Source organism: Peromyscus californicus, unplaced genomic scaffold (genome assembly GCF_007827085.1).
Source record: "Peromyscus californicus insignis strain IS unplaced genomic scaffold, ASM782708v3 Scaffold_5__1_contigs__length_169319896, whole genome shotgun sequence".
Classification (NCBI taxonomy): Eukaryota; Metazoa; Chordata; class Mammalia; order Rodentia; family Cricetidae; genus Peromyscus; species Peromyscus californicus.
The window spans coordinates 8,191,223-8,205,627 of NW_026294573.1; the positions used below are offsets into that span (position 1 = coordinate 8,191,223).

The 14,405-nt window shown below is 51.1% G+C and overlaps 1 protein-coding gene across 3 annotated transcripts in view; it reads right to left on the minus strand.

Moving 5' to 3' along the window:
- Mfn2 (mitofusin 2) overlaps window positions 1–14,405 on the minus strand; it is a 30,464-nt gene that overhangs the window by 3,030 nt on the left and 13,029 nt on the right. For all 3 annotated transcript variants that reach the window (XM_052716540.1, XM_052716542.1, XM_052716541.1), the window contains exons 5-18: window positions 13,245–13,407; window positions 11,680–11,804; window positions 10,326–10,434; window positions 10,116–10,223; window positions 9,088–9,241; window positions 8,331–8,398; window positions 8,089–8,210; window positions 5,809–5,935; window positions 5,367–5,471; window positions 5,057–5,159; window positions 4,258–4,478; window positions 2,812–2,967; window positions 1,658–1,854; window positions 290–424 (exon numbers count right to left, since the gene is read on the minus strand). In XM_052716540.1, coding sequence (XP_052572500.1) covers window positions 290–424; window positions 1,658–1,854; window positions 2,812–2,967; window positions 4,258–4,478; window positions 5,057–5,159; window positions 5,367–5,471; window positions 5,809–5,935; window positions 8,089–8,210; window positions 8,331–8,398; window positions 9,088–9,241; window positions 10,116–10,223; window positions 10,326–10,434; window positions 11,680–11,804; window positions 13,245–13,407 — 1,893 coding nt within the window. The remainder of the gene's footprint in view (window positions 1–289; window positions 425–1,657; window positions 1,855–2,811; window positions 2,968–4,257; window positions 4,479–5,056; window positions 5,160–5,366; window positions 5,472–5,808; window positions 5,936–8,088; window positions 8,211–8,330; window positions 8,399–9,087; window positions 9,242–10,115; window positions 10,224–10,325; window positions 10,435–11,679; window positions 11,805–13,244; window positions 13,408–14,405) is intronic.

Here is a 14,405-nt window from a genome sequence, read left to right on the forward strand (position 1 = left end):
GACAGCCTGTGCCAAGTGCCGAGGCCCTGCAGTCAGGAGGGCAGGCCACGAGCTGCACCATCACAGCACCGTCTCGCTTGTTTCCTGGGTCACTGGGCCCCATCTGCAGACGCCCTGAGGACAGTGACACTGTGTGGAAGCCTCCAGCACTGGTGCCATCTGCACTAGAGCCTGGCAACATCTCACAAGATAGAGAGCTGAATCCCCAGAGAGCGCCCGGTGCCTATACTGGAGACACCAGAGGGCAGACAAGTCCCAACTCCCCCAGCTTGGCCACTAGGCCACTCACCTGAGCAATTTGGCTTTGCTCTGAAGTGATTCCAGAGCCTCAACTTTCTTGTTCATGGCAGCAATTTCCTGCTCCAGATTATCTCGGGTGATGTCAACTTGCTGGCACAGATGAGCAAATGTCCCAGACAGTTCCCTGAGGGGACAGAGATGGGATCAACTGGGCAGATGGTGGTTTAGGCAGGATTCTACTGCTGGCCAAGTCTACCCAGAACAGAGCAGCAGCTGAGTCCATCCACATCTGCTCTGGCCTGAAGGCCTGATTTTGGTATCCTTCCCACCTCTGCTAAAAACATGAACAGCTTCTAATGCCCACATCAAAGACACTGGGCATCACCCAGGAGACTCATCAGTCCAGCTGTGAACCTAACCTGGACACAAGAGGCCAGATTCTGACTCTGATGCTCATCAGTTAAGTGGTAAGGAAAGGGTCTCATCTTTGAGTCCAAGTCTCAGAATCCTCTCAAGTGTGTGTGTGTGTGGGGGGGGGAGATTGTGTGTGGGGGGGATGCTAGGGATTAAACCCAGGCCTCTATGTGTGCACGGCAAGCTCTCTACCCACAGAGCGATATCCCTAGCCCTAGCAGTGCTCTCACTCGAGAAAGCACACATCAATAAAACCTCCTGCTCACAGCTACAAGAGTAAAGGGAAAGCTAGTGTAAGCAGGGTCTGCCATAGCACAGTTAGGACAACCAAGCAAACTAAGCATGTGGCTCATGTCTGCAATCCCAGGACTCAGGAGGCTGAAGCTATTCTGAGTTTGAGATTAGGCGGTGCAGGGCAGTAAAACTGCTTCCTCAATGTTCCAAGATGGAGCAACCATAGGGACCCCTGACCTACTGAGGCACTGTAACCAGGCTTTGATTTAGGATCCCACAGCTCATGCCCTTCAAGGGCAACCTTTAATATTTATTTACTTACTTAGAGACAGGGTCTTATGTAGCCCAAGATAGCCTCAAACTCCCCACATAGCCAAGGATGATCCTCCTGCCTCCACCTCCTGAGTGCTGGGATTATAGGTGTAAGACATCATGCCTGGTCTACATCATATTGGGGATCAAGCCCAGGGCTTCATGCATGCTAGGCAAGCACTCTGCCAACTGAGCTACATTTCCAGTCCCAAGCCAACCTTTAAAATCTATGAAGCATGTCCCGGTTCCCTCATTTTCCCCTTCCTTCCCCTCTTGGGGCACTGGAGGCCTACCCGACCTCAGCCCTAGACCCCGTCATCCCTGGAGGCAAAACTGGCACTACACAAAGTCCTGGGGCCCATGATGCGGGGACCACAGGCTCTCGGGTCAGGTTCAAAGGGAGGTGGGAAGAGCCCACCTATTGGGGTGTCCTTCCTCAGGTCCCCAGGCTACTCACTGCTGGACTTGGTGGCTGCAGTTAGAGCCAGTATAACTGATAATGAGCTGCAACTTCTCACTGGCATATTCCACAAACTGGCGCTTGAAGGCTCTCTCCTTAGCTCTGGTGGTCCAGGTCAGCCGCTCGTAGACGTAGAGGAGGCCATACAGTCCAAAGGAGAGGGCGATGAGTCTCCAGCCCACTGCCTTCCACACCTGTAGAGACGCATGGTCAATGTGGAGCAAGGTCTCTGTGACCCTGCTGAGGCTAGGAGGGCAGGGTCTCTCTGCAGCTGGAAGTGAGGGAAACTGGGTGTTGGCCACATGAGATAACTTAATGTTAGGATCACTATCCTGATCTAGGTGAGAAGTTGGTTTTGTTTTGTTTTGTTTTGAAGTGCTGGGGATGGAATTCAGGGCCTGGCAGGTGTTAGGCAAGCTCTGTACTGCTGAGCTTTAGTCCCAAACCTGAGAAACAGGCTTCTTAACATCATCCTGGCTGGGTGAACTTGGGCTCTTCATTCACAAAGGAGTTATGTGGTGTAAATTTAATCCACAGGTTGTGTGGCTAGGTAAACAAGATGCTATAAGATGCTATAAAAGGGTCTGTCAAGGGTCACAGCTGCAGTTCATGACCCTCTTCTAGGCCACTATCTATGGAAAGAGCCGGAGGATGCAACTCTCTGTCTGGGGGAAGGAGCCTCGTGATCCACCTTGTACTACATGTTGGAAAAGCAATTCCTGACAGTGTTTGTGACAGTCACCCTGCCTGTGGGGTCTGCCTCTCCACAGTCTATAAGGGCATGAGAGCTTGCCAATACCACCAGGAGATCTCAGACGTGAGGGACTGTGGCTGCAAAGTGTCTTGAGTCGAAAAAGAAGGCAGAGAGGGGAGGGAGTTCAAGGGCCAGGTGGGTCTCCTTCCTAACCTTTGGCTGTTCCCCATCCTCTGCTTGTTATGGAGGAAGAGGCCTCAGTGTCAGACGGGGAGGGTTCGAACTATTGGTGGGTTTTTGCAAGCCATATCCAGGAAATGGGAACATCCTGTTAGCTGTGTGATGTCTCGATGGAACAGCTGTGTGTGAAAGGGCTCCAGCCACACAGCTCCCCAGGGTAGAAAACACTCACTGAGTCCCCAGATCCCCCCTCCCTCCCCAAGCAGGCGCCACTGACCACTCCTCCGACCACGAGAATGCCCATGGAGGTCCTGGATGTCAGAGAGGCCAGGCCGGTAACCATGGAGACCATAAGCTCCTCCTGCGTGAGGGAGCCCTGTGGCAAGGGGGGCATACTGGGGTTGGCAGGTGTCAGAGGGACAGGACGCTGAACCTGTGAGAGAGATGACAAAGAGGAGAAGAATGTTACAAGTCTGTCATTCAGGCACACCCTCAATGACTCTCAGACTAGATGAGGTAGGACAAGGACTGAGCAGCTCTTCGATTCCCAAGAGGTAGAAGAGGGAAAAAGCTTTGTATGTACCACAGTGGGCTATCTGCTTCCTAAGAGACCCGCTAGCCCAAGGTGAGTTCTGTGGCAGGCCACAGGATGTAAGCCCTGGTCACTGGGCTTGTGCCAGCACAGGACCTGCACTAAGAGCAGTCATACAAACATTTATGTGAGTGTGTGTGTGTGTGTGTGTGTGTGTGTGTGTGCTCGCGCATTCACATGCAGAAACCAGAGCAGAATGTCGGATGTCCTCCTCTGCCACTTTCTACCTTAAGACTGGTCTCTCAATGACTGGAAGCTTCCTGTGTCAGCCAGGCTGACAAGCCAACTTTGAAGAAGAGTAAGTGCTTGGGTCCAATGAACCATCTCCTCCTCAGTCCCTAACGCACTTTTTATTTTTTTTTTTTTATTTTTTTTTTTTTTAGATTTATTTATTTATTATGTATACAGTGTTCTGCCTACATGCATGCTTGCAGGCCAGAAGAGGGCGCCAAATCTCATTTCAGATGGTTGTGAGCCACCATGTGGTTGCTGGGAATTGAACTCAGGACCTCTGGAAGAACAGCCAGGGCTCTCAACCTCTGAGCCATCTCTCCAGCCCCCCTAACGCACTTTTTATTCCAAAATTTAAAGTGGTGATATGTATTTATCATAAGATTTAATTTTATATTTATGATTGTTCTGATTACATGTATGTTTGTGCATCACATGTGTGCCTGGTGTATGTGGAGGTCAAGAGAGCACTGGATGCCTTGAAACTAGAGTTAAAGATGGTTATACACCATCATGTAGGTGCTGGGAAGGGAACCTGTGTCCTCTCCAAGAACAAGCCCTCTAAACTGCTGAGCCGTCTCTTTTGTAGATAAGAATTTGAAATCAACCCCCCACTCCCTCCACCCCCCCAACGTAGTGTTAAGGATCAAATCCAAAGGCTCCTGTATACAAGGCAACTTTTTCCTGCTGAGCTACGACTCCAGCCTCCAAGCGGCCTGTTTTGAAGAGTGCACACTTAGACAAGCACTAGAAAATCCGTCTGCATTTGTAATCAGGACAAGGCCAAGTTGACAACGGCAACAATGCTGACCAGTGACCAAACGGCACACCCCACTAGGAGGCTGATTCACGTATTTGGTGGCAGGGTGATCTCCCATGATGGGGAAAGGAGCTTCTTGCCTGATCACTGTAGCCCATCAAGGCCCGGCGGCTGTTCTTGGGGCCCAGGAACCTGTTCACCAGCATAGTCCATCCAAGGGAGAAGTGGAACTCGATGTCCTCCTGAAAGTCAGCGCACAGCTTGTCACAGTTCAGGTCATAGCTGAGGGAGAAGCACTGGCGAGGAACCAGCATGTCTATCTGACTCCGCACAGACACAGGAAGCAGGGGCTTCAAGCCATCTGTCAGGGGCACAAGCAGGGAGAGAGTGCATCGGCTCAGGCCTGTGCCACACCAGGGCCCAGCCTCAGGCACAGAGTCACACCAGCTGCTAGGGATGCTGCAGCTCTGTGCAGAAACCACACCCAGATGGTCACCTCCCCAAACCTGACAGGAGTCGTGCCAAAGTCTCAGCTTGTATACTGTCCCATGTGGCAACCCAAGTTCATACAGAATGAATTCAGGACACCGGAACCTGAAGGTAGTGAGTTAAATCACTACCACAGAAAACAGATGAGGAAAGGCCATCCTAGCTGACTCATTACTTTGATTATGTGTATGTGCATGTATGTGTGTGGCTGTGTGCTCATGAGTTCAGGTGCACATGAAGAAGGTCGGGCATCGGATCTCCGGGATGGATCTGAAGTTCAGGCAGTTGTGATCCTCCTGACATGGGTTCTGGGAAGCCAACTCAGGTCCTCTGCCAGAGCTGTACACACTCTTTAACACCCTGAGCTATCTCTCCAGCCTGTCTTACTTTAGATTAGCCTCATCTTGGATATGGTAGCCCCACAGATCCCAAGGTCCCTGTGGTACAAACCTATCATGTCCTGCTGCATAGTCTGCAGGGAAGTGGTGATGGCTGTGGAGCAGCGGTCAGACATGTTCCGGCCCAGGCCTTCCTCTATATGGCGATGCAGTTCCTGCCTCCAGAAAAGAGAGGATAAGAAAAGAGGCACCACCATCAGGAGTCTCTGGGGGTTCAACCAGACCACCAGCTGACCAAGGAGGTCTCATGTCTCTGTCACTTCTACTCAGGGACCCTCAGACAGACCAGCTAAGGCTGTGCTGCTGTCTACAAGGTGATTCTGCCAACAGTCCCTTCCAAGAACACGTGCTGCTTCACTCACATTCTTATAAACCTTGAGGACGACTGGGGATGGGTGGAAGTCCATCTGGTACTCATCAACCAGCACAGAGAGGCGTCTGATCTCTTCGGCCATGGCTGTGGACACCTGCAGCCAAAGGAGGGCACTGTTAGCATCAAGAGGACTGGGCTTTGCTTCGGCAGGAGAGGCTGCAGTGAACCGCACACCTGTCCCCACACCAAGCAGCCTCCTCAGCTCCTCTTGATTTAAAGATGCAGAGGTGGAAGAAAATGGGCAATCAAAACGGCCCTGGAAGGAGACCCAAGGGAAACTCTGTATTCTTGCAGCAGGGCCACCGAAAGCTTCCCAGAAAGCTGAAGCAGCCCCTGGGGTGAGATGCCTTGCCCTCAGCACTGGCTGCCACTGAACCTGACTTTGACTGGGAGTCCAAACCTCCCCACAGAACTTTCTCTCCACTTCTCACCTGCCTTTCCACTTCCTCTGTAATCTGCTTAATTCTCAGCTTATAGTCTTGAGCCAGGAGCTCCAGCTGCTTGTCAATAAATCTCAGCCGGTCTTGCCGCTCTTCCCGCATTTCCAGACAGTAAACCCTGAAAGAAAAAGCACTGCTCAGAAACCCACGTCCCCACAGGACTAAGCACAGGAGCCAAGGAAGCTGGGAAGCTCCCCTAGGCCGCAGCTCTCCTGCCTGGACAGGGCGTCTGAGGCGGGCAGAAGACAGCCCCTCATCCCTCAGGCTTCCTTTAGGGGAGGGGTGGTGACAGAAGAGAGGTGGCTAAGGAGGGGAGGGTTGACAACCAACAAGACGGCTCAGCAGGTCAAACGCTTGCTGTGCAGGCCTGACGACTTGAATCCAGTCCCCAGGGCCCAGAGAGAGGTGGAAGGAGAGATCTGATTCCACAAAGTTGTCCTCGGACCTCTACATGTGAGCGGTGCCATAGACACACAATCTATAACAACAGTGTGAAAAAAAGACTTTTTTTTTTTTTTTTTTTTTTGAGACAGGGTTTCTTTGTGTAGCCCCGGCTGTCCTGGAACTGACTCTGTAGACCAGGCTGGCCTCAAACTCACAGAGATCTGCCTGCCTCTGCCTCTCAAGTGCTGGGATTAAAGGCATGCACCACTACCACCCAGCTCAGGGTAAAAATTAAAAAAAAAAAAAAAAAAAAAAACCCACGATAACAATAACATAAGAATGTTCCACTTGTCCAGTAATTGGGAAATGAAATTAAAGAGAGAAACTAGCAGACACCTGGAGGAAGTGGCTGTGTCTCACGATGTGGTGAGAGCTACGGAAACAGGAGGTCCTCCAGACAGGCACAGCAGATGCTCTGGAGTGCCCCCACGACAGGCCGAGCAACGGTGGGTCAGGCACATGGTCAGTTCCCAGCACCCATGTCAAGTGTCCCAACAAGAACAAGGGGAAACCAGGCGGAGAGGCAAAAAGAGCAGGTGCAGTGTCAACCCAGTGACGCCATGCCTGAACAAGTGTGGCCCGTGCCCAGTGGCCTGCAGTCTCCACACTCTCCTCGAAGCACTTTCAGTGTTGGGTAGTAGGACCACACAAACTCACCATCACTCCCTAGGAGCAGGTGGGACCACAGAATCAAGGTTACTTAACTTCTTTTCTGTTCTGTTTTAACTTGGCCAACACTGTCTTCTCCAGCAGAAGTAGAATATTTGTACATTATTTCCTGTGCTTTTCTATATTTTATTTTATTTTTTGGTTTTTCGAGACAGGGTTTCTCTGTGTAGCTTTGCGCCTTTCCTGGAACTCACTTGGTAGCCCAGGCTGGCCTCGAACTCAGAGATTCGCCTGTCTCTGCCTCCCAAGTGCTGGGATTAAAGGCGTGTGCCACCACGGCCTGGCCGCTTTTGTATATTTTAAATTCTCAAACTTTTTTTTTCTTTTTTCTTTCTTTCTTCTTTTTTTTGAGACAGGATTTCATGTATCCTAAGCTGGTCTCAAACTTTATTATATACCCAAGAATGACACTAACTTCTGATCCTCCTGCCTCCACCTCTTGAGCGCTGGGATTATAGGTTGTCATGACCATACCCAGTGTATGTGCATGTGTGCACGCCTGTGTGTTGGGGCTTGAGCTAGGGTTTTCTGCATGCTTGGTAAACACTGCCAACTGAGCACATCTCCTGTACCCCACCATGTTTTGAAAAGTGGCACACATCTTTAGTCCCTGCATTCAGAGGCAGAGATAGGCAGATCTGAGTTCAAAGCCAGCTGGTCTATATAAGTTCTGGACTAGCTAAAGATGCACAGTTAAACCCTGTCTCAAGAACAACAACAAAAAGGTAGGCTCAGGCCGGATGTGGTATGTTGGGGTGGGGACCTGAAGTTCAAGACTAACCTGGACTACATAGCAAGAATCTGTTAAAGCAAGCAAGCAAACAAACAAACAAACAACAACAACAACACCCCACAAACAAATCAGTAGTCAAGGGCTCTTTCTGGCTGGTGCCAGGCCTCAGTTCTGAACCCTGTACCACTGAAAATTAAAAACAAACAAATACCACAGCCAAGAGCCCCGACAAAGAGCCCTCCCTCACTGTCCAGGCCAAGTGGGATGTCAGACACCAAGCAGCCCTCCAGGCTAGGTTGTCTACGCAGCTCTTACATGCCCTGGGTGTGAGCCCATGGACTCAGCCCAACATTGCAGATCTGATCATAGATGTATCTTAGCACTGTAATTCCCAGCACTCCCTCTACTTAGCCTTGGGCTCTCACCGCTGCTCCTGAGCCGCAATGTGCAGGGAATCCATGATGAGACGAACGGCCTCTGCAATCTGCTTGGCCCGGACTGTGTGCTGCTCAAATTTGGTCTTCACTGCAGACTGGGAAATGCACTCCTGGAACAGACAGAAGTACCGAGGGAGGTGGGGGCCAACACCTCTAAGGGCCAGGCTGTGGTTTTCACAGCCAGGGACAGGGCTAGAGAGGGTCACCACGTACCAGAATCAAAGACTTACCTCAAATCGCCTCTCAAAATTCTGAAACTCAAACATCCTCACTTGAAATCCTTCTGCAAGGGCGCCCCCTAGGGGAATGGCAGTGTTAGTGAGGAAACAGCTGTACAGAGAGGGAAATGGGGACATCCCCTCTCTAGGTTACTTTTCTTTTCTTTATTTTTATTTAACTTTATTTTACATGCATTGGTATGAAGGTGTCAGATCTCCTGGAACTAGAGTTACAGACAGTTGTGAGCTGCCATGTGGGTTCTGGGAATTGAACCTGGGTCCTCTGGAAGAGCAGCCAGTTCACTTAACCATTGAGCCACCTCTCCATCCCCTCTAGGTTACTTTTCTAACCCTGTGGCCATAACCACCTGACAAGGAACAACTTAAGAGAGGAAAGCAGCCTCACTCTGGCCCCGGTCTGAGGGGTACAGTAAGCCACGGCAGGGAAGGAAGGGCAGCAGGAACTTGAGACCGCCTGCCCAGACCTCACCGGGCAAAGAAACAGAAGGAATGCTGATGGCCCGAGCTTTCTCCTCTCAGCCCATGGGATGCTGCAGCTCACACTCAAGGTGAATCATCCCTCCTTAGGATTCCTCTCTGGAAATGCCCTCAAAGACACGACCAGAGGTATCTCCTAGGCGATTCTAAGGAGCAAGGCCCGCCCTCCAGGCTCTGCTCACTACCTCACTGCCAGACCAATTCCACCAACAGACCCAGACTCAACATTTCAAAAACCCATAGAAAGGAGGCTGTCAACTCTCGTAGTTACCTCCTTCTGGCATGCCCTGGGCTTTCTGGACCCTGGCACTGAGCACTTCCTTGGCAGACACGAAGAAGATCCTGTCCCCGGCCTGAGCTCGATCCACCACGCCCAGCTCGTCCACCAGAAAGCTGGTGCAGCGTTCCATGTGCTGCCGCCGCACCTGGGCCCAGACAGATGGGGTGCATGAGCAGGGCAGGGCTGGGGAAACCAATCCACATGGCTCAACCAGCAAGAGGGATAAAGCGTTTCCACAACGAAAGGTCACCCACCACCTCTGCTCTAGAACTGCCAGCCTCCCTAGTTCCTCTCTGGGGGCTCTTGAGGCACAGAACAGGCTCCAGACTGCCTCCGGTAAAAGTCTGCCTAGAACTGTTCTTTCCCAGAAGGAAAGGAGCCTAAACCTGGCTCTACTACACTGACAAGTCAAGTCTCCCAGGACCTTGGTTTATAAGACAAGTAGGCACCCTAGAGTCTCAGCTCCCAGGTAGAACTTAAGAGGGCTAAGAGCCTCCACAGAGCCCCACCGTGTGTCAGGCATTGTGAGCAGATCCCACTCCATCAGGTGTGGAGACAGGATCACAACCAAAGCTCCACTGCCAAGCCTCAGCAGCATCCGGACTCACAAATCCCTTTTATCTTTTATTACACACAAATCAGAGTCGGGAGCTGTCCTAAGAAACACCTATCCTTCATTCTCTTTGAGCTTCTTTCCCAAGTGTCTTCCTAAAGTCTGTTTCTGATTGTACTGAGCTTTTGTGAACCAAAGAGTTACTGGCCCAAGGGAAAAGAAAACCAAGGAGAAAAATAAACATGGCAGGGATGCTCTTCTGACCTAAGAGAAATCAAGGAAAAGAAAGGACGTGATCGGGAGGGGAAGGGAGTGACTAATGCCACCTCCTACATGGGTAATCTTTGGCAGTGACTTTAACTCAGGAAATCCACTAGATCTGAGGCTGCTTGGGGACATAGAGCAGATCTGAGTGGTTAGTGTTCATGGCTCATGGCAGTCTTCAAACTGCCAGAAAGACACCCACCTCCTCCATGTACTCAGGCTCCGAGGCAGACGCGTCCCAGCGGTTGTTCAGGATGAAGATGTTGGGCCGGGAGAGACGCTCACTCACTTTGTGGAAGAACTGCTTCTCCTAAACAAAGGCAGGACCTTGGTGGAGGAGCGGTCCTGCCAGTCAAGGCCCCACTAGCTGCCCTGCCCAGCAGGCCCAGGGACAAGGCGGAGGAAGAGTTACCGTTTGCATCAGTGTGGACTCTGAGTTGGCCACCAGCACAAAGACATCGGCATCCAGGCAAAACTTATCAATCCAGCTGTCCAGCTCAGTGGTGACATCGATCCCAGGGCTGGTGGTGACAAGTATAATCAGTATGGTCAGGCACAGGGCATGGGCCCAGTGTGTACAGCCCTGGGACTTGGAAGGTAGCCAGGCAAAGGAGGGGAAGGAAAGAGCCAAGCCTGCCCTCACTGGGGATCTTTCCTTCCCTTTCCCTGTCCTTCCAGATCACGGAGCAATTCGGAGTTTGTTTTGAGCACCTATCACTTTTGTTTTGTTTTGTTTTTGGAGACAGGGTTTCTCTGTGTAGCCCTGGTTGTCCTGGAACTTGCTCTGTAGAGTGCTGGGATTAAAAGCATGTGCCACCACCGCCCGGCAGCACCTATCACTTTTATAAAAACCTAACTTGTAATTTTCAGTTAGAGATAGACAACTGAAGTCAAGTTTTGAATTTCTTCTTTTTTTCAGTTGAGGTAAGGTCTCATATAGCAGAGACTGACCTTGAACTCCTGATCCTCCTGCCTCCATCTCTCTAGAGATGTAATTAAAGGTATGTACCACCATGCCCAACTTTCAAGTTTTTATTTGAGTCTAGGTCAAGGCCATAATATTGTATTGTTTCGTGCAGGTGGAACGTGTCCAAAAGGCAGGGCAAGGCTTTCCTTCAAGAGGAACAAAATGACCACATATGCTACCCAAAACACACACAAAGACTCTCTCTCTCTCTCTCTCTCTCTCTCTCTCTCTCTCTCTCTCTCTCTCTCTCTCTCTCTCTCTCAATTCTGGAGCCACCAGCCTTCCCAGAGCAAATGTCCTGGGGATTGCTAAAGGCCCACTCTGCCAAGGGCGGTTCAGACAAAGGCAGACAGAACGATTAAACAGGTCCTAAGCTGTCCCAGGCTAGTCTATACACTGTTGTGTTTTGGTGTCCAGAAGGAAAGAACTGAGGGAGCAAGGAGCCTAAACGTGCTTCCAAGGACTGTCTTATAGGACAAGTGCCTCTGAAGCTCCGAACTAGCTTGGACTGGCAGAACCCAAACAGTGACTGGCCTGTAGAGCCTCCCCCATTTCTCAGTGCCCCTATCTCTCAAACAGCCCACTCCTGGGACATCTGCAGGGCACTGATGCTAATGGGCATGATAACCAACCAGCCTCTGGAAGAAATCCAAGAGGCAGAAGGATTTGGTTGAGCTGTCTGAAAGGCGCCAGTACTTAAACAGAGCCGAGAGATGACACAGGGACCTTCGACCTGAATCACCCAGAAATGGAGAGCTGGTACCCTCAGACCAGGCTTCTCGAGTCTCTCCCCTCTCACCTGTCCATCAGCACAAGGTCGTCCTTCAGAAGTGGGCACTTGGAGTTGGGCCACATCACACTCACCAGGCTGCCTGCATGCAGCTGCTCGTCTTGGTGGAGAGCGTGGGCCAGCTGGTTCACTGTCTGAAGGTGGAGACAGGAAATAAATATCAGGTCAACAAGTGTCATCAGCTGGGCGATCTCCTGTGCCACCTGCTACAACACAGCAGCCTGGGATGGCTGACCAACTGGCTACCCCTTTTCCTTTAAAAAAAAAAAGATTCAAGGGCTGGAGAGATGGCTCAGAGGTTAAGAGCACTGGTTGCTCTTCCAGAGAACCTGGGTTCATTTCCCAGTACCTACACGGCAGCTCACAACTGTAACTCCAGTTTCAAGGGATCTGATACCCTCCTGGATAGACTGTGTGTGCACCAGGCACCTATGTGGTACATAGACAAACAAGCAGGCAGACACTTATACACATAAAGTAAGAAAATGTTTTAAAAGATTCATTAATTTTTTATGTATGAGTATTTTGTCTGCATATATATACATGTACCACCTCTGTGTCTGGTGCCTCTTTAGGCCAGAAGCTGGCATTGGATCCCTAGGAACTGGAGTTACAGATAGCTGTGAGCCTCCAGGTGGATGCTGGGAATTGGACTCATGTCCTCTGGAAGAACAGCCAATGCTCTAAACCACTGTGCCATCTCTCCAGCCCATGCTTTGAATGCTATATTCTTGTACATTTAGTTTAAATAAATGAAAGAAAAGTTTAATAAGTTAAAAAAAAGATTGATTAATTTTTATCTATGTGCATGTGTGTATACAGGTGTCGACAAAGGCTGGAGCTGGAGTTACAGAAGGATGTGAGGCACCTGACAGTGCTGGGAACTGAACTCGTGTCCTCTGAAAGAGCAGCAAGCACTCTTAGCAGAGGAGCCATCCCCCCAGCACCCCTTTCTTTCACTGCCCTCCCCACTTGGAGCCTCCTTCTCAAGCATCACCCTGAAGCTCAGTTGATTCTGCAACGATTAATTCTCTAGGAATCAAAATGCACAGCTGGCTCCAAGCAGAGCGGCGGCTGCTGGCTGTCCAGGAGAATGCCAGGGCACACTCAGGAGCCGCTCCCTGCTGGCTGTCCAGGAGAATGCCAGGGCACACTCAGGAGCCGCTCCCTGCTGGCTGTCCAGGAGAATGCCAGGGCACACTCACTCAGGAGCCGCTCCCTGCTGGCTGTCCAGGAGAATGCCAGGGCACACTCAGGAGCCGCTCCCTGCTGGCTGTCCAGGAGAATGCCAGGGCACACTCAGGAGCCGCTCCCTGCTGGCAAGCCCAGGAAAAACATATGTGCTCTCCCCGCTGCTCCCTGCACAGGCCAGCCAGCTCGGCCTCTCACCCTCAACAAGCTGGGCCTTGTTCTTGGTGCCCCACTTTTCTGACCCTCCAAACACTCTACAATCCTCCACAAAGTTCATGAGAATGGAGGTTGGGTGAGTCCTGTGACACTGATGTGTTAGCAGTTCCAAGTCCAGACTGCACCCACTGGCATCCAAGGCAGAGAGCTGGCCGGCCAGCACCCACCTTGACGCTCTTCTTCTCTTCCGAGCCCTCAGTGAGGAGGAAGGCCTCATGGCCATCGGTGCCCTCCACCCGCAGGAAGCAATTGGTGGTGTGGCCAATTCCAGACGGCAGAACTTTGTCCCAGAGCATGGCGTTGATCACGGTGCTCTTCCCATTGCTTGTCCTGGGAGAAAACAACACAGTCTGGGCTGTCACACTGTAGTGCCCAGCCTAGGCTCCGGAGTCTTACTCTCTGCCATGTCAGTGGCACCCAGGCAGCACTGGAAGGAGGACTCCATTTATTAAAACGGTCAGGCAAACATCACTCAGCCTGAAGCTATTATGTGCTCATCACTTCGGCCCAACTCTCGGGCAGATGGTGCAGCAGGGGGCTGGTACATGTGACCTGTCTCACAGTCCAGCACCATTCATTAAGCACTGATGGAAACTGCCTGTCTTCAAAGTAAATCGTGCTCTTCCCTAAACCATGGGCCCTGCCCCCAGGGTTGTCTTCCTGTCCAAATGATCCCATGTCTCTGCTTCCCAACACTGGGCCTGCTATGTGTCTATTTTCCCATCATGCTTCTCCTCATACATGAAGTCCTACTTCTCAGGCCCACCAGTGCCAGCCAGGCAAAAGGAAGATTCCGTTAGTGTTCTATTTAGCACACCCCTTTCTACATCCCACTTCCTGCACACAGCTCTACTTGCAGACTTGCCCACTCCAGGCTTTAGTACTAAACACTCACTCATTCTGCACGGCAGCCCCATGAGGCACACAGCTTCAGAGCCACTGATTTCCATGTGCCCAGTGACATGGGCAGACACTAGCACCCAGGTGAGGGCCAGGCCGCACCTTCCAGGAAAGGACGAAGAAACAACAGGCCAGAAAAGCTGAGGGCACACTTGAGACCACGAGTCATCAGGGACAGGACTTGAGACACAGTGCCCACTCTACACTACCATTGTGTGCCAAGCAACAGTTTATCTAGGAACCTTTAACCTATGTAGAATTTTAATTTTGTTTTTAATACAGGCTGGCTTCAAACCCAATATGGAGGATGACCTTGAACTCCACACACACACACACACACACACACACACACACACACACACACACACACACGCTGCCACCTCCAGAATGCTGCTATAGGTGTGAGTGCCATCATGCTGAGCCCCAGG